The following is a 27,229-nucleotide window of genomic DNA, read 5'->3' as shown; positions in this document are numbered from 1 at the left end:
TTATTTTAACACATCAATGATTTCTAAAATGGGCATTGAGTGTTCATATTTGGAAAACTAGGAAAGTGCTCAAAACTTTAAAAATGGAATATATAAAGCCCATAGACTGCCTATTCATTACATTTTAACTTGGCAGTCCTTGCTACCTGTTCCTTTCTGTCCCACCAAGACAAAAACAGACAGCAAATTAATTATGCAAAATAAAGCCACAAAAGTAAACATGCTATTCAGAGGAGTTAGGTGAAAAACTGCTAATATTTCATCAATCCGGTACGGGTGGGGCGGGAAGGTGATGGTAATTAAACATGGTACCTGGCTACAGAGAAATACCCCTTCCTCCTCCTCTTTCTGAGACGCCTCCAAGTTCTTTAGCCCCTCCCCTGCCCCAGCCCCACCACCCACAGCCATTTCCCCTTATGCCCTAGGCTGTTGGTTCGGCCTCTTCAAGGAGGCTATGCAGCAAGCAGAGTCCTTAAGGGACAGAATTACTGTGCCATTTTAATATTTTTAAACTGTTACTTAATTACTTTAATAACAGACTACGGAAACAATTAACAGTTGACATTCAAGATAAGACATTCAAGTTTAGAAAAAATGAGATGTAATTAACACATCATAGCCTGTGACATTGTTTCATGTCCAATTGCTTAAAGACGATTACATTGGTGACAATCAGAATATGAGGTCACCAAATAATGCCATTTTTATTAATTAAATGAAGTGTTTTAATGTCCCATTAAAAAGCAACTAATAAGCACAGGTCATTGTTTCATGTCATGATGACTGAGGTGCCACTTCCGTCATCAAAACACTAATACTTTCAAAAGTTAGAGACAAGACTTTGGAAAAGGCATTTCACAGCACGGCCTGGAGCAGGTCAGAAAGGTTAACCACCTATATGTCAATCACAGTCACTGGGGTGGGCTTTATTGAGGCCCAGGTCTGATGGTTTTCACATCTGCAAAAAAAGGACAGGACAAAAATAACAATACATTAGGAAATCAGTAAACAATCACTGAATTGTTTATGGAACCAGCAGATCAGTAAGACCTTAAAATTCAAATGCTTTTGGGGACAGGAAGATAATAGAAATGTGAAAAGAGACTGGACAATAGGGAGGTGCTACAGCTATATCACTTGGGGATGAATACCTCCCCCCACCCCTACAAACTCTTTTAACTCTTGTATGATTTTTTAAATCCAGTGCCAGTCAAACATTCAGGGCCTTATTTGACCTGTGAGATCACTAGTTTGAGGTCCCTAACTTTTACCAGGCATCAGGCTTAAGGCTCCCACCCCCAGGGTTTGTAATTTTGGGGTGGGACTCTTAAGTCCTAAAAGAGTCAACTGCCCAGAACAGAGTTGTTTAACCATTAAAACTGATAGGGTAGTGGGCAAGCAAGTTAAGAGCCGAAGTAAAGTTTACAAATGTTTAAACAGCAACCGGAGCACCAGATGACAGGCAACAGGGGCACTGTGACTTGATCTGAATGACAAGACTATGGCTCCTTAAATGCCTCCTTAGTAGGCACTGGATTGCAGAGGTGGGGTCAAGAGGCCCCATTCCTAAAATAAAACCTCAAAGAACACACAGCATATAGCTAAGCCACCTGGGACAGATGCCACCTTTACACATGAAAAACAGTTCAGTACCACTCTATTTAAGAATTAAATACATTTGATTAATCTTTGACTCTTCACAATGATTTTTGAAACTTTCTATTCCCCCCACCCTACCCTCCCTCAATGCCCCCACCAAAGACACCAAAGCACAACAGCAGCAAAAAACCCATCACACGTTAACCATCACACTAGTAAATGATACTTCACCAAACAATGCTTAATTGTTTTACATTTGCAAATGTCCACATTTCTTTTTGAGAACTGTACAGTTGATGAAATGCAAATTCTAATAATATGCACATTTTAAAAACCATTGTTTTGAACCTCTTTATAATGCAGACACAGAATTTCCAAAGAGAAGAGGGGTTAGGGCGGCAAGGTGGCCAAATGGAACCTGGGGATTTGAAGCTGTAATTATGACATGTTATCCATATATCCATAGACTATATACTTGTTGGAGGCAGTGTGTGTGTAGGGGGTGATTGGTTGGGAGTGACAAATTTGGGGAGCCAATGCTTCCAAATGCCCCTGTAATAGTCCTGGTTCATGGTTTACAACATATGGAACCAGGTTTTAAAATTTCTTCATTTAATTAGAAACATAAATATCTAACTGGCAGTAAACTATAAATTTGTTTTATACAGATATTTTAAAATGCCAGCTAAAACCGTCAATCTGTATTGTGTAATGTAACCACTTTGTTACACAAATTTTAAATATGACAATTATGTACCATTAACTAAACCACTTGCCCCAAATTTAAATAATTAGCTTTGCTTTTTAGTTTATAAAAAAGCTAATTATTTTTAGTGTTTTGAATTAACTTAGGTGTTTTGAATTATAATTACAGCTTACATTATTCAAACTTAAAAATGCAATTTTTTTTTTGTAAGATCCTGTTAAATGTGAGCAAGATAAAACAAGCAGCGTCTTGGACAACCCAGGACAACAAAACACCACAGGAAAGAGCCCGGAACAAAAAACCAGAAAACACCTGCACACACGGAGGAAGACACTGAATAAACCATTTTACTCTGATCATTTAATGAACGCCCACAATATGCCAGACCCAATTAATAATATGTAGGCAAGTCAGCCAGGGCTAATGCCCTAGAGATTCCAAGAAAAAAATCCAGAAATACACATCATCCTCCTTTAGAGGCCAAGCCAGTAGCACCAACAAAGTGACTTAAAACTCCTGTGAAACAAAGTTCAAGTTCTTTATTTTGTATTCACCAAAGCATCTGATTCCATTGGGTCCCAACACAAAGGTCCACTAGTGTGTCCAAAACACTTTAAAAAGTTTACTTTAAAGAAATTAAATTTTTATTAAGATTTTAAAAAACCTCAAAACTTAAAAATGTTATTTTATTTTTCATTTGTAGTAAAAACATTTAGCTAGACTGCCTTTAGAGGTGCCAGCCATGTCAGTTTGGAAACACCTTTCATATAACCCACTATCAGGAATTTAAATTGTGGGTTTATGTTATTTAATATATACAAAGTGCTTATAAAAAGTGGCTTTTTAATGCCATGTATAATTGTTATTGTTGTTAACTGTCCTTATATATTATTATTATATTTATTAGACACCAGTGGATAAAAGGCAAAACCTGCGCAGAAGAGAAACCACAGGAGAGAAACCGCAGGAGGGCGGGGCTGTGCAGCCAGGCTCAGGCAGCGAAGGTGCGCAGGCGCAAAAGGGGTGGGGGGGGGAACCCTGATGAGATGGCTGGGGGCGCGCACTGCGCAGGCGCAGGCGCCCTCTGGAGAGGCGGGGCCATAGGCCAGCTCAGAAGAGGCAGGCTCAGGGTGGGGCCAAGTTTTGAAAGGCGGGGTCTGGACGAGCTACCTCAGAGGAGGCAGGCTCAGAGAGAGGCGGGGTCTGGAGGTGCCACCTAAAGGAGGGGGGGGTCAGGGGAAGGTGGGGTTTAGGGAAGCCGCCTCAGAGGAGGCGGGCTCCGGGGAGGCGGGATCTAGAAGGCGCGCTCTGGGAAGGCGCGCCACAGAGGAGGCGCGCTCGGAGCAGGCACTGGGCGGCGCTAAGCCTGCTCTGAGCAGATACTGCAGAGAAGGCGCGCTAGGATGGGCGGGGCAGGTCTAAGACGGGCTGCATGCCTCTCCCAGGATCCCCCCCTCCCCAAACCCCTCCCACCAGCTTCCACCAGCCAGATTCATTTCATGCAACAAGAGCAATCACCCCCAGATCCAGTCCCCCACCACCACCCCACGCCTCCCAATACTAAGCAAACCAACAGTTTCCACAAACTGTTGCTGGATGCCAATTCGCGCCATCACTACAACTACACCACCACTTCAATCAAGTGCAACTAAGCAAGGCAGCCCCGCCACCACCAAAAGATTGCCTTTTACGCTTACAGTCAGAGCCCCTCCACTCCACTGCCATAGCAGGAATGGTGTGGGCAGAATGTTAAACACTAATTTTTGCCCAGGGCTCCATTTTGTCTAACAGCACCATCATGCAGAGAACCGTCCTAGAGAAAAACATAGTGGGAGCCATTCCAAAGGTGTGTTAGAGACAAAGGGTGGGGTTCCTCTAAGAACAGAGTGATCTTACTCTTCAGCTCCTGTCCGCTTCAACTGGTTTCTTTGTAGCGCAAAACAGTACAGCTTGTCTATTTCTGCAGCTGTTATTACTCTGTAGCGCATTTTAGGTATAAATCGTTCCACAGCTCGTGTACCTCTGCGGTTCCTGAGTCTCGTAGCGCAACGAAGCGCTGTTGTAGTGCTATCGTATCATTTTTGTAGCGCTAATCTTCCACAGCTCACATTTTGTAGCGCATTTAAAGCGCAAATCACTCATCAGTCTGTGGTTCATAAATCGCGGCAATTCATAAATCGCGGCAGTTCATACTGGTTTCAGTGCAAAAGAAGCGCCCATCAGTTTATAGCGCATTGACGCGCCCATCGCTTTGTAGCGCACTGATGCGCCCATCAGTCTGTAGCGCATTGAAGTGCCCATCGGTCTGTAGCGCATTGAAGCGCCTATCGGGTCTGTGGCGCATTTGAAGCGCTTATCAGTTTGTAGCGCATTTGAAGCGCTCATCAGTTGGTAGCGCATCTGAAGTGCCAATTAGTTTGTAGCGGATATCACTTTGCAGCACATCTGCAAATTGGTCTGTAGCTCATGTCCGTCTGCAGCTCATGTCTGTCCGCAGCTCATATCTGTCTACCACCCGTATCTAGACTTAGGTACTAGGAATCAAAGCCCTGAAGGCTTGGATTCTCCACGCAGTTTTGGGGTGCAGCCAGTGAAGGCGTGACAAGGTGTGCGTGGAGACATTCGAGGCTCTATTCCATCTTCCGCAGTTCTCGATAAGAACGGGGAATGAACGTGATCTTAAAGAAAAAGAAACATCCTCACCGCATACTCACCACGCGAGGACTCCTCTGCGAAGGCTGGAAAGACGGGGTCCCACACCTGTGCCAGGCGTGGGCGCCGCTGGCTGCTCGGCAGCCCGGAGTGGCTCCGGACGCGAGCCCGCTCAGCGGACCTTCCTCGAGGTTCGGTGGTCCGTCTCCGCTGGTCTCCTCAGGTCGTAGTCAGGTTTCTTCGACACACACCAACCGAAGTTGAAGCGCGTGTACCGGGAGCGCCGACCCGGAGCTTTATATAGGCTGAACCGAGGAGGGGGGCGCCAAATCCCAGCGTGCTCCGCGGGTTAGGGGGGGGTGGAGGAGGAGCGGGGGCGGAGGGGATGGGGGGATGGGGGAGATGGGGGTGGGGGCGACGGCCCCGCTACACTGGCCCGCCGCTAGAGGGAGTTCGGGATTAAGGAGGGGGGTGCAGGATGCTGATGCTGAACTGGCCGAGCTGGGAGGAAAGAAGAAAGGGAGGGGAGGGGAGAATCGAGGACGGCCGGCCTAGCCAGGCCAAGAATGCAATTGCCCTGGTGGTGGGAGCTGGGAGACCCTTGTGCTTGGACGGGACAGGGTCGGGGGACACGCAGGATGAGCCCCGCGACCACTGGCACCTTCTTGCTGACAGGTTAGTGTCCCGCGCGCGACGGGAGGTCCTGGGGCCAACAGGCCGCTGCTTCCCCACCCCCCCTTCCCGGGTTTGGGGTACTTGGGTGCATTTTCTGGGCATGAGCCCCTCGTGCTGCAGAGTCCCCAGTGCACGCTTCCTCCGAGATGCCCCGCACCCCACTTCTGGAACCCTGTGCTTCCCTTGCCAGGCTTGACCCCTGGCCTTTTTTCTCTGCGCCCCCGGGGGCCCCTCCCTGCCCAGCAGCACCGAAATTCCATCTCCAGTTTCCATTCCCATTGCCCCCCACCCGTCCCCAGCAGTCCGGGTGATGAACCTCTCCGGATCCCTGCCTCAGAGGCTGGGGGTCGTCGACCATCTGGGGGTTGGGGGCTTACCTTGCGAATGGGGCTCTGTGGCCCAGAGGCGAGCCCTAGGAAATGGGTGTTGAGCTGTGCCCAGCTCTACCAACACACCACATCTTTTTTTCCCCCTTTTCTTGAATCCGATCTGGAGGGGACATAAAAATATGCATCTGACACGCCTAATTCTCCTTTCTGCCTAAGCGAATTTCTCGGCAACGGAAATCTCGTTTTTCTTAGGTTTTGCGGAGCAGGGAAACGGAATCGTGAAATGCTAGGAGCTAAACAGGGCATTGAGGTCAGGGTTAACCTCGGCTGGGGGCCAGAGACGCTGAAAACACAACGGTTTGCCCCACCAAGTACACTATTTCGAGAAAGCGAAAACAATTAAAAACAGCTGTGGATGCCTCCAGTGTATTTGGCGGGCTTCGGAGACTCCCAGCTACGGCCTTTTGGTGATGATTACGAGGTTTACGCAGAGACATGGATCTCTCTGCAACGTTACGTTTTTCTAAATCTTGTAGGGTGAATGAATACCTTTAGTCACGGTAACCGCAAGTTTAATCCTTTGAAGCGCGTTGCCAAGATTTGGCCACAAATATTTGTGTATGTTTATAAACGTATGTATTTTTCTCTAACGTATACATTAGAGAAAATTGCAGTGAGTTACGAGACTAAAATACTGATGAGGAAGGAGCTGAAATAAAAAGCCTTAACGTGGATTTCAATTTAGGAAAGTGTTAGGCACTAAGAAAAGGGACAATCTGTTGATAATCTTAGTAAAAGAACTTTAAGTTAAAATGAAAAACCAATTGTCTACAACTGCATGAGGTTCCTGAGACACAGATGAGACACAGATGAGATTTGTATTTAAAGGCTAAAATAGCAGATTTGAGTAACATTGCTATATATTAATTTGTACATAGAAGATAGATAAGAATTTGACCCGTTGTAGATGACAGAATGGTAGAGATCTCAGTTAAAGCCAGCCTTTCTAAGAGTAAACAAAACTCTAGCACATTTATTGAAACTCTGCTTTTTAATCAGAAATAAAATATTGACCATCAGATATATGAATAAATGAAGTGCAGATTTCCAACACTGAAAGATACCTTCCAAGGAAGTTGGGTGAATATAATTATAGTGTTTAGAAGTGCCTTAGTGTCTTTCCATGCTTAGGATGTTCACTCTTCCCTGCAATGTTGAATGCTTTCAGGATTTCTTATGTTTTCTAGAATACTGTTCTGGTGACTGCCAGACCGTCAAATTCTTCCTACTTTTTTAAATCCAGGAAAGTTACTTCATCTAGTTGTTTGGTAATTGATAGACATTCTGTCTCTAAAAAATGAGATTAAAAAACAGGATAGGTGATAGAAAAAACTCAGGTTTAAAAATCAAAAAAGTTTCAACAAGTTTGAACCTATTTGAATTTTTATTTCAGAATGTTAGCCAGGACTTTTCTTGGGGGGGTAGGGTGGAGGGAAAAAACCCAGCTTTAGTGTTTATCTTTATCATAATAAAAGTAATTCCTATTCATTGTACAAAATTTAGGGGGAAAAAATCCAGAAAACTGGAGGAAAAAAACACCTCAAAAAGAAAATCAGGATCACCTGTAACCTCTTTATCCTGTGACAACCCCGGTAAACATTATGGACTCTACTTTCTCTATATACATGTGCCTAAATAATGTATATTTTTCATAGAGTTGCACGGGTATAATTTCTAAAAATTAAAAATGGGGTCAAGTTAATTTCCTCCATTTTTTTCTCTTCAAGGAGCCTTAGCTTTCTAAATAACATTAAATTTTTAGAATCTTTTTAAAAATGGAAATAATAGTGATTACTTTTTCTAATTGAAATTTAGATGAACATTAGTACAAAAATATTTAAAACCAAAGAACTGAGAGTTTCCTCTGATCTCACTATTCTAACACACACATAGTAATCTGGTATATATCCTTGTGTTTCTTATTCTCTATATATGAAAACATTTTTACTTTGCTTAGAAATAGATTTTTCTAAGGAAAAAAGCAACAATAGATAGTAGCTTTGAGAAAAAAATTTAATCTAAAGCAGCAAAACAATATCAAACATAAAAACAAAAATACAGTGTTAATAGGTAAATACTTGAGATGACATTTTCATGTTACCTAAAGCACAGAACAACATTAAAAATCACCCCCACATAAATACATAAGAATTTAAAACACTCTTTTGATATTTGATGTCATAAGTGAATTTTGGATTTTCTCAGATAGTTCCCAGTGTTATCTGTTTCTTACCCGTCTTGCACAAGATTACACGCATAGCAAAAAGAGATGCTAATATGCATTATTTACTTTATCAAATACTACTGGGCATTGTATGGGAACATTTTAATCCATTTTAATGAGAATTTCCTGTGGATCTATGAAGCTGTTGATTAACTACCTGTGTTTAACTTCAAGTGTAGTAGGAAAATTGTATTTCAAATCCAAGTGGGATGTTCACTTGTCAAATAATAGCTTTCTAATTGGATATTTTACTTATTTAAGACAATTTGCCATGTATCTGTGAAGCTGTTGATTTACCTTTTATATTTAGCTTAATGTCTAGAGTAGGAAAAATATACTTCATAAAAAGTGGAATTTTCACTTGCCAAACAATAACTGGACTTTCTAGTTAGACATTTTATCTGATTTAGATGACAGTTTGCTTTGGATCTGTGAATCTGCTGATTTACTACATGCAATTTGACTTAACTTTTAGTGTGGTAGGAAAAATTTATTTCTCAGCAAAGTAAAATTTTCAGTTGTCAAATATTAATTGGACTTAATACTTGATCATTTTATCCATTTATTATAAAGAGTTTGCCATAAATCTAAAAGCTGTTGATCGACCTCATCTATTTACTTTAAATTCTAGTGTGGTAGGCAAATTGTTTTTCTAAGCAAAGTGGAATTTTCACTTGTCTCTCGGACATTGAAAATTAGCAAGGGACAGCACCAGAGAAAACTGATGAGAAAGATAACGCATATCCAGTTTCTAGCACTGGTTTTAACTGATGAAAACCAGGCTTGAAATAAAACGTTGAAGCAGTGAGGAAACCTTGACATGTTAAAAAATTCTCCGTCAGTTATTCAGATGGGTCGGGGTTTTAAGAAGTGCAGTATTTATGGATCGCATTTTCTCTAAAATAACCAGACACTTTGTTTTTTCTTCTTTTTTACTAAGCGTCCATGCTTACTCTGTCTGGTCCCTTTTCTTTTAACTTACTGTTACCTCAGTTCTAAACACCCAAGGGTAGATTCTGTTGTTGATCTTATTACCCAATCTTGGTGTAAAAAAGGACTCTACGTGAATAGATAACATATGTTTACATGTCCGCTACAGATCCCTGGGCTGGAGCTCTGTGAAGTCCAGAGCTTCACGGAAATATTAACATGATGCTTTTTGTTTCTTTCTGTCCTTTCCAGCTTCTCCAACAGAGACGTGACAGAAAGACCGGCAGACACGGGCAGGCAGGCAGACAGAGAGACATGGACAGATAGACACACGGGCACACGCACATGCAAGGCATCAAGGCTTTTTCTAAACTTTAGGATGCAGTTCTTCTGTTTGCTGCCTCCCTGATTTCTAGAAATATTAAGCCACAAGCAGCACTGCAGAATTGAAAAAAGGAAGCTAGTGTTTCTGAAGATCAACAAGTCTTTTCAAGTGACTGGTTTTCCCGATTGGGGTTTTCAGGATGGTAGAATCAGATAGAGGCTCAATGCTCTTAAAGTTGTTTCACGCGGATGGCTTCTGAACAGCTTCCACACACATTTCTGTCTGAGCAAAATTCCGGGGACTTCAGGTTTTCAAACAGTGTAACTATAGTAAAGACCGTGTTGAATAAAAAAGAGTAGAGTCTCCACAGTCTGACACGAGAACAAACATTTGCACTGATGTGCCTTCCCTTCTAGTCTTTGTTCCACGTGCATATGTATTTTCACTTGACTCTTAATTTTCGTATGTGTAGATTTTTTACACTTTGCTTTGAAAGATAAATGAATCTTGCTTTCAGCTAAGCATTTGTCAGGGCTTTTCGGAGGCTCTCGTATGTAAGATGCTGTATAGACAAGCAGGATTGCTTTGTGAGCCTGGGGCAATCCGAATTGGTTACTGGGTTTGGGTCTGAGAGTGGTCCTAGGTGAAGGATCACAAGCCTTTGCCCTGGGTCTTCTCTTTTTCAACATTTTTATGGATAGCTTTGATGAAGTTCTAAGATGCTTGCTTTAAAATCCATTGTTGACTTCAAAAAAGTCTATTACAAATAGATAACAGAATTGAGAGTTAATATGGTTTAAGTAGGCTACTATTTAGAAATATATTTTGTAGCAGTAAATGCCTCATAATTCATTGGCCTGTATAAAGGAAGGAGATGACTTTATATGGTAGCAGTTTTTGAGGAGAAGGACAGTTAATATGAACCAGTGGCATGGTGGCTGCAAAATTAAAAAAAAATTAAATTTAGATTCCAGTAATAGTACAGTGTCCATATGTCACAAAAATTAAGAGTAGCCTGCTCTAATTAACCACATGTGTAGTATTGTGTCCATTTCTGGCTGTCACATTTAAAGAGAGACATTGACAAATTAGACAACTTCCAGAACAATCCGTGGGGATGGTGAGGGGTCTGGCAATCTTGTCATAGGAGGTATCCTCAAAGGGTCTGGAAACGTTTAGCTTAAAGACTAAAAGTAGACATAAACTCTCTTCTGTTTGCTTCAGAAAGCAGAACCAGCTGTAGTGGGTGAAAGATAGAGATGGGTTTCAACTTGAGACCTTTCTAACAGTGAAGCTCAAGAAGGGAATCAACTTAGCACCTTTCTTGGTCTCTTTATTTTCAAGTGCCAGAAATATTTATCTTTCTTGCAATGAATATTTAATTTGAGGCCATGATAACATTTTAGTGCAGGACAGCAGAGACACTGATGTCACGGTGTAAACATTTTATTTTTTCTGATCAACTGTCTAAAAGAAAGAGTAGTCCTGTGGGTTGCAGGTTGATTTCTTACAACTTGCAAACAGCTGCAACTGGACATTTTAACGCATGCTTTCCTCCCTTTTCATTTCATTTCAAACGTGAAAATCTGAGAACTAAAGTGGCTTTCAGTTGCTTCCTGAAATTGTTCCTTCCCTGGTGTTTCTCGCTGCGGGTGTCCGGGGGGCGCCCTGGGTTAAGGGGGAGCAGACTGCTGCCAGCCGCTGGTACAGGACAGCTGAGCCCTACGCTGCTAGAGCCTCTTACCCAGGGGAAATGTGAGGCCATTCTTCTTCCTTCTGCAGTCCCCTCTTCTATGTCCTTGTAATACATAACAGTTACAATTTTTAGCTTTTCACTCGCAAAGAAAACCTTTCAATCAAAAGTAGGCCGCTGACCTTGTGCTCTTTTAACTCCCTTTGAAGTGAGCCTGGTTCGTCAGTGCCCTAGGAGCACCGGCTTCATGTCTCAAACATGTCTTGGGGCAGATTTTCTTTCCACCTGCCTATGGATTGTTTATTTTGATTACGATCTCCAACTGTGAAAATGTGATTGATTGCTCAAAGTTCCTTAGTGGAGTAGGCACATAGGACCTCAGTTCTAAGAAGTGATAAGCCCAACACGTCTCACTCCACGGTGACGATTTTTATGCCTGTGAGTGACCCTTGAAAACTAAGGGGATTCTGATGACAAATGTGAAGAAGGAAGACACCATTCTTCAGGCATCTTTTAAAATCAACGTTGTCATGCTTCTTTGACTCCTGTCCCTTCTCCCCACGCCCAGAACTTTCTCCTCCACTCAGATTGTGAGGTCAGAGATATGGTCACTCGAACCCTGAATATGTGAAGTGTATTTTTAATGTTAAACATGTTCTCTTCTCATTTTCTCTATCTTTTAGAAAAGTGTAATGCACTTTTGTGGGCTTGTAGTAATGTGCTGGGCAGCTTGCGACGGCCGATGGCCCGGCTCCCAGTTGTTGAAGATGCCACAGGCATCCTGAGCTGAGCTCATATTTCCGAGAGAGAAATGCTCAAAGCCTGAGTGCCTGGCTTGTCAACGCTCGTGCACCTGATCTGCAGGAGGCTACTTGCAATTCCTTGAATGCAGTACTTGCTCCTGCTGCTGGGTTTGGGAAGTAAATAATCCCCAGTGTTTAAATTTTAAAACTTCAGGAAGTTACCTTAGGAAATAAGCAGGTTGCTACGAAACATGTACTGCTGGTATACTTGTTAATGTTATATTCTTGCCAAACTCAATGTTAGAAAAGTGCTGTTTTCTTCTTGGGTCACTTTGGTAAAAATCTTACGTTTTATGTCTTCATCTGAGAATTCCTATGCAGTGTCTATGCAATAGTGTTTAAATGTGTTTCATCACTTTAAAAGCACTCATCTTTAGCATGTCTCATTTTCTAGTTAATTGCCTTGGACTAATCAGTTTTTTTAGACTAGCTCTTTGGCATTCTGTACCACGGATATTGCCCCCGCTTATGTTGTGACACGGAAGGCAGACATTTCTCTTTTCTGACAAATGAAGCCTCTCATTTCAAAAATGTTTAGGAGTTAGGCAGCTCCAGTGTAAATTCTTTCCCATTCTTTAGCTTTCCACTCATTCATTTGGTCACCACTTTGATTCTTATGGAGATTTGGAGTTCACTGTCAATTTGAAAGAAGAGATCACAGTTAATTTTGCTATAGCAGTTCAAGTGAAATATTTTAGTTCTCTGGGATTTCTTCAGCAATAGACAGAGAAGTAAAAGTTGATTTTTTTTTTTTTTTACCTTGGAATGCAGAGGGAGAGCAAAATTAGCCCCAAGGTTTTTCATTTTTCTTTTCTCCTTAGCAAATTGGCGCTCCTCGCTGTGCAGTAAAATGACAGCAGCTTTTCTCTCCTCTGAAAGAGTTAATCGATGTAGCACTTTACCATCTTTCATCTTCTGTAGTTACAGAGCTGATTCTAATCAAAGGCCAGTACTGCAGAAGTAGAAGCAGAACAGGTTGCTACATGTGCTTATCAAGATTTGAGATATACGTTATTTTTGTCTAGCCATTGACATTCTAGGAGTTTAGCTTACAAAGATACTCCTTTGGGTGATGAAAAATAAAAGTATAAGGATATTTATATTGATGGTAGTCAATGAAAAATTAGAAAAAATCGTGGCTCCTCTTACTAGCTAGTACTTCTTTTATTCAGTTATTTTTTGAGTGTTGACTGGTTTTGAGACTGTGTTAAATGCTATGGAATACTCGGTCCTAGATTAGGGAACTTTTAAACTAGGGTGTTGACAAAGATTAATCAATCACACATATCAATGTGCCCTTAGAACTATGGTAAGTGTTACAAATACTAATAGAATTTCTAAGCAGGGGATTTGGCCAGTCAGGGGGATTAAGGAAGGCTTATCTGAGAAGGTACTCAGACCTGAAGGATGAGTAGATGTGAGTGAGGTGAAGAGGAAAAGTATATTGGAGGTCAAAAGAAGAGCTCTGTAGAGGCTCTGTAGCAGGGTGCCCTAGCAAACAGAAGGTGCTCTAGAAAGTCCTGTGAGGTTGGTGCCCGGGTAGAAGGGGAAGCACAGTATGAAGAGGCTGGATGCGGGGGTCAGGGAGCAAATTTTGCTGGGCCCGTTAGACTGCCTCAAAGAGTGTAATCTTCATCCTAAAATCTAAAACCTACCTCTTTGGAGGGCTCTAAGCAGGACTTGATCAAATTTGCGTTTCAAAAAGAGCACTTTGCATTGTGATAAAAGGATTGGAGGGGTCAGAATAGAAGCAGTAGTTCCAAGTCTACTTAGTAATGCAGAGCAGAGAGGAATAGATGACCTCCCTTGCTAGAGTAGTGGTGGGGAGATGAAGTTTGGAAGAACATGTTGAGGGGTAAATAGCAATAGGAGTGGGTCAGGGGTTGAATTTTGGGTGGAGGGTTACCAGAGACGATTTCTCTAGGAAAAAAAATCAGGGATGATTTCTAGATTTCTGTTATATTCATGAGAATGAGTGGTGACGCCATTCTCAGGATAAGGAATGCTGGAAGAAGACCAGACTTTAAGGGAAAGATCGGGAGCTTGAGGTGATGATAAATAAATTATAATTGAGCCACAAAGGGTAAAGCTATGCAGTCTTAAAATGTGATATCATGTAAACGTGTCCAAGATACATGCTAGGGAAAAAAAGTGTGATCACATCATGGGTAGAAAAGCATGGTATGTGTGTGTTTATATGTGTTTGTATCCAAACATACATTTATATATGCATAGAATATAGAATGATGTGAGCACTGTTGAGAGGGGATACCCTTAGCAGTGGCGTTGGAGGGACAGCAATAGATATGTAGGAAGGAACTTTTATATTTCATACCCTCCTGGTTATACTCTTTGGATGTATTACAGTGAAAATGTGTGGCTTCTATAATAAAGAAAAATAATGACAGTTTCAAATAAGCACTCATTATTACTGTATTTCTATGTTTTTTTATTTTGGACAGAATTTTTTCCTACAGTTTTACTTCCTGAGCCCAGTCGCTCTTACTGCTTTGCCTTTTAATCCTTTCCCACTAGATTGCACTGTTAGGCTAGATTTCAGTCTGCATCATGTTTTGTATTCTGCCTTTCATTGATTTTAATAATTTTGAAATGGTCCAACATTTTGCAGATGGGGACATTAAATTGTTATGCATATAACTATTGCATGTTTTATGTATCCCATTTTCAAGGATCTCAGTGGATCTCAAGGATCTCCTTCTTCATCTAGTATTTTTGAGATAGAATATAGATAGTACTGTATCCCATCAGTGAAAACCCAGTATGTGCCTTGCTTGGGCTCTTAAACCACAAAGAGAAGTGGATAACCCTCCCTTCTCCACGAACTAGTCTATCAAACCAATGCTTTTTCTTTGATTGGATGTTTCTGTTTTTCTCCGGTTTTGATATGTGATGCAAAGTTGAATCTTGTGCCCATGCAGTTTTTGCTTTTGTGGCATTATTTCCTCAGAATAAATACCTAAGAGTTTATGACAGTCAGACAGTACAGATGTCAATATAACTTACTTCTCATTCCACCTGGCTTTCCTCAGAAGGGTTAAACTGCGGCTCTCCACCAGTTTGCCTTGGCAGATACTGGGAATGAAGACTTGCTACCATGCCATCTTCTTAGCCCTGTGGAGCCTGGAATGGTTGGAACCCCTGGGCGTTTGTCTCGGCTGGAGAGCAGCCTCCAGCGTTTATTCCGCTCTGCCATACAAATATCATTTTTTCATGTGTCTCCTGACTGTGAAGGAGGCAAAAAAAAAAAAAAAAAGAATGCTGTATTCTGTAATGCCAACTGCAGTGACAATGGTTTTTTCATTTGAATGTCTGTTTTTTAAAAAAACAAAACACATTTAAAGAAATCTAAAATTTCCTTCATATTAAGTGAAGTTTAAGTGTAATAACAACTCATTTTTTTTGAGAATGTCATCGTGCGCTAGGCACTCTTGTCAGGGTTTTATGTATATTCACGATGTCTCTATGAGGTGAGCACTGTTTGGTTCTTACCAGTTGAGGAAACTGAGGTTCAGAGACTTTGAATAACTTGCCCAGTGGACAGAAACTGGGATTTTGAACCCAGGTGCTCTGTCTCCAGAGATGCTGATTTTAAACACTAAACACCAGCCTTTCTGTGTTCTTAATTTTTATTTCATTCTGAAGCCTAAAATCTTACCAAGCTTATGCTAAAATTATGAAATTCTAATAACTTTACATTATATTAAGTAATTGTTTATGTTCTGCCCTGCCACGCTCTGCTGTTTTAACAAAGTTTAGAGGCTTCTTATTTTGGCATTCTCGGTTTAAATTCTTGCTGTTATACTTCTCTTAGGAATATTTTTCCTTGACTCCCTTGGAGGTTGGGGTGGACAGTTCTCAGCAAAGCCATTTTTCTCTCCGTAGGTTCCAGCTAACCTTTTAACTTTCTTCTTTTAATGAATCGTTTGTGTCTGTACCTAACACACAGGATTAATTTCCATGGGCATTTCCTCATTGCTAGCTATTTCTGATCTAGCAGTCAGGGAAAACTTATTTTGTTCTAGAAAGAAAAATAAGTTGAAGAGGACCTACTGGTAATAATAATACTATCTCAAATTACATAAAATACGTAGTTCACAAATTGCATCCTCATTTAACCATTTGGGGATAGTATTGATGAGTAGATGATGGAGTCTTTGCAGTCAGCCAAGAAAGGGGTTCAAAATCCAACTCGGCCTCTTACTAGACATATGATCTGGGATTAAGTCATATAATTTCCTAGGAGTTCTTATTCTTATTTTAAAATGGAACTAATAATACCTATTTTACATAGCTGATGATGTAGGGATTGAAATAGTTATCTAGAAAACCTTTAGTACCTTGCACTTAGCACATAAAACTTGGTAGCCAGTGATAATGTCAGCTAACGTTTTTAAGAGAGGAAAATATAAAAACAAGATTTCAGTATAAGAGACAGTTTACAAAATATTAAGGACAGTTGCATGAAAAAAGGAAGGGAAAACAGAAGGCAAAGGAGAGACATAATGATATGGGGGATGGTGAGAGAGGGGAAGAGATGAGGGGGGCATGAGCTGTGTATCCCATCTGTGCTCCCCTTTGTGTTCTCGTCTGTGTCCCCTTTGAGTGAAATAGGAAAAGAGTCTGATGAAACAGTGGGCAGAGAAAGACACGACAGTTCGGTTCTAAGGTAAGTATATTAACGAGATTACATTTCATTTGGCGTATCCTGCTATTTACTTGAACAGTGATGTCGGACTAAGTTACTATTTATTATTTCTATCCCTTGACATTTTGATTAGATCATCAGCAATCAGTCACTATTCACAACTCTTCAATGGCTTTTATTAAATAGCAAACCCCACCTCCCTAAGTCAGCAAATTATTCAGGTTTGGGAAAGAGTAATGTTTCTTCAGAGAGTGTTTGCCCCCGGCCAGATGAGATGTAGTCACGCTGCTACGAGACTCCAGATGAATCATGGAACCTTAAGACAAACTTTAAGTATTGGATGGTTTCTAGGGAATTTAAGGTCCTGCCAGCCACCACTGGATTCATTCAGGCTTTGAGGATTTTTAAGAGGGAGCATTGAAGAATTGGTTAAATTGTATATCATGCTATGTTAGCTAATTGTGTGACTGTCTTAGTTTGGGTTTTGTAAACACAAGATTCATTTTATTCTTTGCTTTTGTATTTATGAATTAGAGCGAAACTCACATCCAGGTACAACTGTAGCTCATGAACCCAATGAGCACAGTGGAGTTCCTTTCAGGATTTCTGAGGATGGTCCATTATCTTTGGAAAAAGTCCAAGAACCAGTCTATACAGGCTGACATTTTTCTTTTTAAACACTAGATTTAATCTTGAAATGTAATGTATAGAATAAATATTTTAAAAATTTGAGCCATTTTTTCCCATCCTAACAAAGGAAATTTGTTCTCACAGAAAAAAATGGGGTGATCTTTTTCAATGAAAATCAAAGTTATTAAAATACTAGCTTTTTTCCACCAGTAAATATTCTCCATTTCTTAATGTACAGATTGTAATAATTTTCTTTTTTTAATTTAAATAATCTTTTAGTCAATAAAGAATAAATTTCAAAAAGTCTTTTTTTATTAAGCATAAATGAACTAAAGGGGAAATTCAAGATCTAAGGAAGAAGACCGTAGTCACCATTATAGAGATTATAATAATTTTCTACACAAGGAGTTAGTTGGGTTGATCCATGATCTTGAATGCGTAACAAAAAATAGATATTTCAGTATTACTGGGATTTCTCCCTCAAGGTGTGGGACTCGAATCTTTAAGCAGACATGTTATCCATGGTGTTGTGTCTTGCCTTTATTGATGCTGTCTGGTAAGCAGAGGCGTAAAAAGTTGTCTTTTTATTGAGATTTATTGGACTGTGGTCTTATGTGGTCACAGTAGGACTTTAGATGGATCAATATAAACTTTAAAAAAATGAACATGCTCAAAGCAATGCCAGCCTTAAAATAGAGCTTTATTTTTAAGATGTGTTTGAACTGTTTTGTGCTGCACTCAGTTGCTTAATCATGTCCGACTCCTTGCAACCCCATGGACCATAGCCTGCCAGGCTCTCCTGTCCATGGGATTCTCCAGGCAAGAATACTGAAATGGGTTGCCATTTCCTCCTCCAAGGGATCTTCCCTACCCAGGGGTTGAACCGGTGAATCCTGCATCTCTAGAATTGGCTGGAGGGTTCTTTACCACTGAGCCACCTGGGAAGCCCTTTAAAATATTTTACCCTGCCTCTAATTTTTAACAATTGAAGCAACAATCAGATTTGAATTTTGAAATTTTTCTGTAAAAGTCAAGTAGACTGCACTTACACAGGACCTGGAAAGTATGAGCCATGGTGTGTGGGTTCACCCAGCAAGGGTGTACAGTGGCATTAAATCTTTCGGGTTTCGTGAGGTTCTGAAAGCCAGAGTGTAAGACCAAAAAAATTCCATAAACTTAAGTTACCCAAGTCAATCCTTTAAGCTACTATAAAGTACATATGTGTAGTTTTGTGTATATAAGTGAACAATTACTCTTAGGCACAGCATGGTCTGAGAACCACTGGACTAGAATAAAGAAAGGAACAAAAGGGGTACTGTGTGGACACACACCCCATACTTTTTTTATGGTAACTTCCCAATCGATGAAGAAGTCTGGAACTCTGACAGTGCCTGCTTGCTTGCAGGATTTACTCCATTCTGCTTTCACTTTCATGCATTGGAGAAGGAAATGGCAACCCACTCCAGTGTTCTTGCCTGGAGAATCCCAGGGCCGGGGGAGCCTGGTGGGCTGCCGTCTATGGGGTCGCACAGAGTTGGACACAACTGAAGCGACTTAGCAGCAGCTATAGGATCAAGTGTCTGTAACCTTCAGACATGCTAATACATTCTCTTGGTTTTGTAAGGATTGAACTAGACAATCTACATGAAAGCACCTAGCTTGGGACTAAATGATGCGATAGATTTAAATGTAGGTGGTGTTTTTCAGGTCCACATAGATACTTTGTTCTTCGAAGAGTTATGGAGGAGAATTTGGCTACCTGCTTCGTGTCTGTCTAGGTTGAGATTTCTCACTGCCCAGCAGTGACTTTCGTGTTCTTTCAAATTGGCTACACGACTGAAGCGACTTAGCAGCAACAGCACGGGCCAGCTGGAGTTAAGAGAGAGTGAAGGTTTCAGTGATAAGGTTACCCCTACATCTGGCACCTTTGACGTACTTGGTTGAATATCTTATATACTCTTGGGTTCTGTAAGGCTTCTGTTGGTCTTCTAGAGTTCGTATTTGTGTGTGAGAATCACCTGATGAAATTGTGTAACCCACCTCAGCTGGACTCTCCATGGTGGAATCGTGAATATGTGTTTTAAAATTCTTTGTTATACATTTGATAGGGTGTGTGAGAATATGTATTTTTAGAGAGCTGCCCAGATGATTCTTATTTAACCGGCAGGTTGCCTTTGGAACCCAGCAATTAGGAAAAATTGGGGGGTGGGGTATTTTGCCACAAGAGACCATGAACACTTCTGACCCTATTTCATGTTAAATTCCTTGGGAAACGACTACGGTATTCTTCATCTAGATTTAAAAGGACATAACTTCAGTTCTTAGGTGAAAAAACCATTTATTAGGCGAATCAGCCATGAGATTGAGCTTTTAGAAGATAGAAAATTAGTATACTTACGTTTGCATGATTTAAAAATTCAATACCAACCAAGTCATTTACTCACGTGGGATGCTAAGGCCTTTGCTTTCCACTCCCAGGTATCACTGAAATGATCACCTGGGGTTTTGTTCAGTTGTTTATTTTTAATAACTTGGGTTTTGAATTGTATTCTCTTTTCATTTTGGAAGGGGACTTGGTATGTTTTGTAATTTAAAGTTCAGAATTTTAATTTAAAGTTTAAAATTCAGTTGAAAAGAAAATAAACTTTTCATCTCTGATTCGCTAAAGTGAGGAGCCCTTTCACCATTAGGTGTTCTGTACCCCCAACAAATATCTCTGTCTTCACTTGTCCTTACACCCTGGTTCATAAAGTATTTTCTTTGCTTATATATGCTTGGTCGCACCCGTTCTAATTTTTCTGGGATTGTGTCTTGTCATTTATGCTCCTTTTCCTTACACCTAGTCTCTGTCTCTCTCTTCCTGTGTCTTTTCCTCAGCTTATAAACACAGTCTGTCTCCCCACACTAAAAGGACCAGCCTTTCTCTCTACCTTGCTGCTCTTCAGTCTGCCATATCATTTTATTTCTTTGCTTCCCTATTCTGGCAAGTATTCCTAAAAGATTTACTACATCTGTTGCATCTACATCTTGGTCTTTTGCTTCTGGTTTCTACTCTTATCACTTTATTGGAGCTCCCCTTTAAGGAGTCACCGCTGACTTCTCCCTTTTCACGTCTAGCAGTCATCTTTTCTACGCTCTCATCCTTTTTGACCTTTTCACAGTAAGTGAGGTTGTTGATCACACTCCTTTTTGGCATCTCTTCCGTTAACATAAATATGACACTTCAAGCTCAGTTGTCCAGCCTCTCTGACTGCTTTGTCTCTTCTGTCTTTGCTGAATCATCGTGGGTTTTGGCTACGTGAATGTATTTATTAACATGTTCCTCTGCCTTTTTTGTCCCTTTCACTTTTTGTGGATCCCTTCTTGCTGTGTATTTCAGCTCCAGAAGCTTGGGCGGAGGTACGGGGTGCACCCAGGGGGATTTGGGGACTGAGCTAAACCCAGAGGGAACATATCTGAGATGGCTAGAGGAAAAAAGAATGAGATGGTGACCCAATGTTGTAGTTAGGGAAATGGTACCCAAATATCAAGTCTGGAAGATAAGGATGAAGGATGGGAGAGTAAGCAGTAAGACTGGCAGTTTGGATAATTGGGAATAAGATAGGCAAGTAAGCCAAGAACGTTAATGTGTATCTTCTCCAGATCATTTTGTACCTGACAGTCTAACACAGGTTACCTAAGGGCATGATCTCTTTAAGGAATTACACTGGGGCTTTGGCTTCAGCAATCATTTCTCTGGTGATGAACTTCAAATCTGTATCTGAAGCCTGCATTAGGTTCTCTTATGAACCAGAGCTCTATTTCCATCTTCCTCTTAGCTGGTTTCACCTAGATATCCAATTGGTACCCCAAATTTGACATATCCCAAGTTAAAGTTACCATCTTTCTCCAGAAATGAACTCCTTTTGGGGCTTCCCTGGTGGCTCAGATAGTAAAGAATCTGCCTCCGATGCAGGAGACCCTGGGTTGGGAAGATCCCCTGGAGAAGGGAACGGCAACCCACTCTAGTATTCTTGCCTGGAGAATTCCATGGACACAGGAGCCTGGCAGGGTACAGTCCATGGAGTCGCAAAAGTGTTGGAAACGAAGAGACTTGCACTCACTCAGTCAATATAGTACTGTTCTGTGGCATTCTGGGTCAAACATTCAAAGCCATCATTGATTCTTTTTTTAACCCACGTCTAGCAATTTGAAAAGGATTATCAGTATTATCTCCCATGATGTCTTATAACTGGCCCCACCTTTACTCTTCTTTTCTTCAACCCCTGATTTATGCTGATTGCTCCTTTACATTCCAGAGACAGCCCCTGTTTAGTGTCCCCTGCTCCGATTCTCTGTTCATTGCTGCTGGTGTAATGTTACCAAAACTCAACTATAGATTTAAAAGACATGTTAAAGTTATCGTAATGTTCCTCACCAGGGAAAATTGTTTTCCCTCCAGTAGCGGTTACGGTTTCTACCACTGTGTGTATATGTGTAATTGCTATACATATACAGTATACGATATATTTCTGTGCATGCATATATATTGTGTGTTCACCCAGTCATGTCCGACTCTTGGTGGCCCCATGAACTGTAGCCTGTCAGACTTCTCTGTGGAATTTTCCAGGCAAGAATACTGGAGTGGGTTATCATTTCCTACTCCCAAGGGATCATCCTACCGCAAGTACTGAAACTGCGTCTCTCACGCCTCCTGCATTGCAGGTGGATTCTCCACCACTGTACCACTTGGGAAGGGGTTATATAATATATATATATATATATATATATATATATATTTCTATATATGACATATGTATTTCTGTACGTGAAGCATCAGTCTCTATAGACTGTAAGCTCCTTGGAGGGCAGGAACTGCATCTTTACCTTGTATCCCCACATATTCCCTATACTGACATGCAACAAATATTTATTGAATGGAATTCAGTAGCTTGCTGGGCTGGAAGGAATCTGATCCCAGTTAATAAGTAATAGGTAATCTGTGATAGTCATTTTATTTTGACATTAATTTCTTTTTTTGTGCATTTGTTTCATTCTGAAAAGCTTTTTTATTAAGCTGTGCTGATGGCATAAATGGAACAGTTAAATGGAAGACCAAACAGGCCAACAATTTTATTATCAGCAGAAAAATGACTGCTGGGAAGAAAGATGGTGAGTTTAGGTTATAATCTGAATCCCTTTTGGGGAGCTGGTAAATGTCCGCTTCCGATAGTCCTTTTGCTTTTTTAGTCATGTGTGGATTTTTTTTTTTGATAAGTCAATCTGAAAAAAAAATCTATTTTCCTAATCTTCTAAACCTTATAATCGTCTGTGTTCTTAATCCGTTATTCTCCAGGTTTATTTTTTTACTTTGCTGTAGTTTTGCCTTTTTTAAAAACTAAAAATAATACTTTGTTTTTAACCTATCCAGTCACTAGCTTGCCACTTATACAATTTATTGCAATGCAGTTATTATAACTATTTGTAACATTGAAAAACATTAAGAAGTATGTTTAATATAAATCTCTTAAAAACAGTATTTGCATAACCTTAGAAAAATGGCAAAAGTCATAAAATATTTTGGCTGATTATCAATGATTTTTTGAATGATTTTTGTTGCAAAACCAAATTAGTATGTTTTGATATTAAATAATTAGATGGCATTTGTTTTCTGTTGAAAAGATGTCCTGACCCTGAAATGATTGACTGTCCTTCTAAATTTTTCTTCCCTATCTTTAATGTGTCCATTAGCAATATGTCAGGACCTTTGAAATAATGCATTTCATCAGGAAGAAAAAGACTTACTTAACAACGGAAAGATTAGTTGTTTTAAAAATATCAATTATCATCATGAGCTTTCACTTAATATTTCTGGATTATTTGTCTTTACAATCCCTCTTAACCACATTCCTCCCATCCCCTCACCTCCACCCCCAAATTTCTACCCTATGTGCTATGTAGCAGAACAGTAGGTTGGTTTCTATAACTTTGGGGTAATCAAATTATCTATTAAAAAATAGCAATTTAAAAATACTTTGAAAAGAACAGGAATTTTTTGTGATAAAATGGACTTACTGCCATATAAGACTTTCTTGGTATTTATAGAAGTGATTCCTGGCTTACCTCATTTTCTTCTTACATTTCTGAGTTGGGGTCACTAACTTTTTTCTAGATAGCATCAAATTATTCCTCAGCTGAAGTCTTCTACTCCCAGATCGGTTTCACAGTAGGACCGAGGCTCCCAGGATCTCTTCTGCTCTTTTGTTTTTGAAACAAACCCATAAACACCTTTGCATGTTTAAGGAATTTTCATCTCTAATATCTAAAAGAAAACAGAGTTTTGTGACAGTAACTTCTCATGGAGAGTTTGCAAAAATTTGTTTTAAAAAGCAGTAGATGCACTTGTTCTAGGATCTAAGCGATTTGTCCCATAGCCATTTCCCCACACCCTCCTTAGATACTCTCAAGGAATTTTCTCTTTTTCCTTCAAGGTATTCATTTCTGAATACTTAATCTGCGTGCATGTGGGCTAAGTCACTTCGGTTGTGTCCAACTCTTTGCAACCCTATGGACTGCAGCCCGCCAGGCTCCTCTGTCCTTGGGATTCTCCAGGCAAGAATACTAGAGTGGATTGGCATGCCGTCCTCCAGGGGATCTTCCTGACCCAGGGATCGAACCCACATCTCTTACATCTCCTGCATTGGTAGGCAGGTTCTTTACCACTGCTGCTAAGTAGCTTCAGTCGTGTCCAACTCTGTGTGACCCCATAGACGGCAGCCCGCCAGGCTCCCCCATCCCTGGGGTTCTCCAGGCAAGAACACTGGAGTGGGTTGCCATTTCCTTCTCCAATGCATGAAAGTGAAAAGTGAGAGTGACTAGCATCACCTTATCTGGTTGTTCCTTAATCAAGCTGAGGACCTTCAGCTTCTTCCGCACATCCACTCTTCCTGTTATCTAATCTTTCTAGTTATGGCCCCAGATTTGGCATAGTATTTCTATTCTGTCATCTCCCAAGGATTTGGGATCTGCCCTGATTACTGCTGCTTCACATGAAATTACCAAAACCCTTCCTCTGGACTTCACACTATTTTGCACTTACCTGCAGCCTTCTTTTCCCTTTTCTTTGGTTTCTTCTTTTTAACTTTGATCTCTAGACTTTCTGTCCTCTTTTCAGCATGTCACTCCATTCCTATTTGATTTTCTATAGATACTCTCTCACCAGCTGTTAAGCTCAGTTGAATCCTCTGCTATGGTGGTATTCTTAGTGAAATATACTATCCCAAGGCTTTTACTGTCACATTTTTCAGAATTGCCAAGAGATCCTTATCTCTTCCTGCTTCAAGCTTCATGCTCCCACTGGCCCTCACAATGATTTTCTCCTTGGAACCTGAGCCAGAACTATAGTTCTCAAAATAGAAATGGTCAATACATCTTGAATCTGCTGAGGCAACCAGTTCAGTTTTCTGTGTTCTCTTATTTCCCCAGTTTCTCTTGAACTCACTCTTTAGCTTTTTCTCCCTTCCTGGTCTCCTCCTCTAATTTAAATCCTATTATTATAGTTCTGCATTATTAAAATATCTATATGCAGCAAGCACTGAGTTTACTGTAGTGGGGTATAATAATGGACAGCCACCAAGTGTATTACCTTATGTTATCAAAATCAACAAAATGCATAACTACTCCCAGTTCAAATTCGGGCTTTTCCTCTTTCTAGTCCTGTAGACTTGAACCTGTCCCTCAGTCTCTCTGGGTTCAATGTTGTTGACTCTAAAATTGGAGGACTGAACTTGTTTTTATGGATGGTAACTCTGGTATTAACTAGCAGGAATCCTGGGTTGAGTAGAATGCTGAGGCCATATCCAAATAGGAAGTGGTGCAATGACCTGTCCCTTAGTAGAGAATGGTGTTTGGCACATCCCGACGGATGATATATAAAGCCCTTTTCAATTGCAGTGTTCTATGTGACCAAGTTTATTGATTATCAATTAAAAATGGTTTGAAAAAAAAAATGGTTTGCAACCACTTTCCAACTGACATTTATGAAAAAAATAACAACAGAACAAACACATGTGATCTTTCCATGGAAAAATCAAGATATTTAACTCCATGTCGAAAAATGGTTTTAGTAAGTGGCTTTGGTTGGGGAGGAAAAATCTCAGGAAGAAACTTTTCCGCTTTTTTGTAGAAAAAAAGATCCAGGTAGTGGTTTCTTTTCTACCTCATGTAAAGAAAAGTGGTCCTATCTCTTAGAGGAATGACGTTTGAAAAGGCAATTTAATGCCTTCCCGGTGATGAATTCTATCGCCCAAGTGTGGACTATCTGGGACTGAAATAAAAACAATAGCTGACCACTGTTGAATGAATGGTCTTCAGGACTTTGATGTTGAGTAAACTCAAGGGGTGAAGGGCAGACTGCCGAGAAAAGCTTTTGATTCTAAGCCAAGATTTATAAGGCTGGACTGATAAAACACACAGTAACTTTTAAAGAGGAAAAAAAAAAAAGGCAAAACAGGTTGTATACCAGCTGGATATTGATGCCTTTCAAAATATTTTTCTATAGACATTATCTGCTTTAATAATTAAATTTCAATTAGACTATAGAGATAACACATTGAAAAATAAATTAGGGAGAAAACCGTAGATGTATCTGCCTCTGAAAACCCTAAAATGAGTTCTCTTGATGCAGAGATAGCAAAATGGAATTCATCTCTTACAATCAATTCTGATTAATCGGTAGAAGCTTCTTGGAGGGCTGTGTATACAGGGCTCTGAGCCTCATAAAGAGCTTTTAGATATTAAAGCTATAAAAGAGAAGGCTGCGGCTGCTGCTAAGTCACTTCAGTTATGTCCGGCTCTGTGCGACCCCATAGACGGCAGCCCACCAGGCTCCCCCGTCCCTGGGATTCCCCAGGCAAGAACACTGGAGTGGGTAAAGAGAAGGCAAAGGTTATTTTTTCTGTCAGCACTTACACTTCTCAATTATCAGCGAAGCTCATACAGTAAAATAGGTTTTCAGCGATTGTATTTTTTGTGTAACTTTCTTTTTTAATAATAATACAATTCTTCACTTTAGCAGAGAAGTGTTTCTTCTATAAATAGGATTTTGAGGAATTGGGAAATTTAGTTGCTTCGGCAAAAGTTTATTTGAGAAGCTGTACCAGGTAAGTGGCTATTCAGTATTATCTTTGTATCTTAAACATATTTAAAAGTCGTCTTCATCATTTTTATCCAAAATTTTTTTCAAATAATACTTACTATTAAAGCAGTACTGTGAACATCTGAAAAACGTTCAGTCTTATTTAACTAATTTGCACTCGGATAAGGCACCCTTGTCATGCTTCCCAGTGAGTAGCTTCCAAGAGAGGCAAATTAACAAAATTGAAATGCTCTTGTAAACAGGCTTCAATTTCTTATTAATAAATTACTTATTTTAGTGTGTTGTAGTCTTAGACTGATTTAACTATTGCTAAGGGTAATAGATCACTTAATCAATAGTTCTCTTTGTTTAAATTGTGCAGTGTATTTCCCACCCAGCAAATATGTAAGAAAGTATTTTTATAGAGCACATTAAATCCATTCATTTTGATTTGACAGTTTGTTTATGTTACATATGGATTAAATAAAGGCTTTCTATGGTACACTTTTTTTTTTCTCTGAATACATTTAATATGTAGAGTTTATGCTGCCATCTCCTCAAATCATGGCTGGCTCCCAATTATAGTAAGATCATCTTTTCAGAATATACTGTGTCAACGAAGAATCGGGAAATATGCCACAAAAGGGTCTCTGGGTTGCCAAAAGAGACGTGGCAGATGCAGGCTTCTTTTTTTCAGCTCTAGCAGAGCCTTGTGAGTGATACGACAGTACAAATTTGTTCTTACTTTAACACGCAATCCCACCTCATTTGGTAGTCTGGTTTCTAAGCCTGCAGCGGATTAATAGCTGCAAATTAGAAGGC

The 27,229-nt window shown here is 40.3% G+C and overlaps 1 protein-coding gene across 8 annotated transcripts in view; it reads left to right on the top strand.

The window, feature by feature from the left end:
• Window positions 1-5,417: 5,417 nt before the first annotated feature.
• The window catches only part of SGCE (sarcoglycan epsilon), a 71,449-nt gene continuing 49,637 nt past the window's right edge, over window positions 5,418-27,229 (top strand). The window contains exons 1-2 of one of the 8 annotated variants that reach the window (XM_061413469.1): window positions 5,418-5,632; window positions 22,336-22,443. In XM_061413469.1, coding sequence (XP_061269453.1) covers window positions 5,524-5,632; window positions 22,336-22,443 — 217 coding nt within the window. In that variant the 5' untranslated portion in view covers window positions 5,418-5,523. The remainder of the gene's footprint in view (window positions 5,633-22,335; window positions 22,444-27,229) is intronic. The other 7 variants (XM_061413465.1, XM_061413463.1, XM_061413466.1 and 4 more) reach the window with 7 other exon arrangements.

Source organism: Bos javanicus, chromosome 4 (assembly GCF_032452875.1).
Source record: "Bos javanicus breed banteng chromosome 4, ARS-OSU_banteng_1.0, whole genome shotgun sequence".
Taxonomy (NCBI): Eukaryota; Metazoa; Chordata; class Mammalia; order Artiodactyla; family Bovidae; genus Bos; species Bos javanicus.
This window is presented reverse-complemented; position numbering and strand designations above follow the sequence as displayed.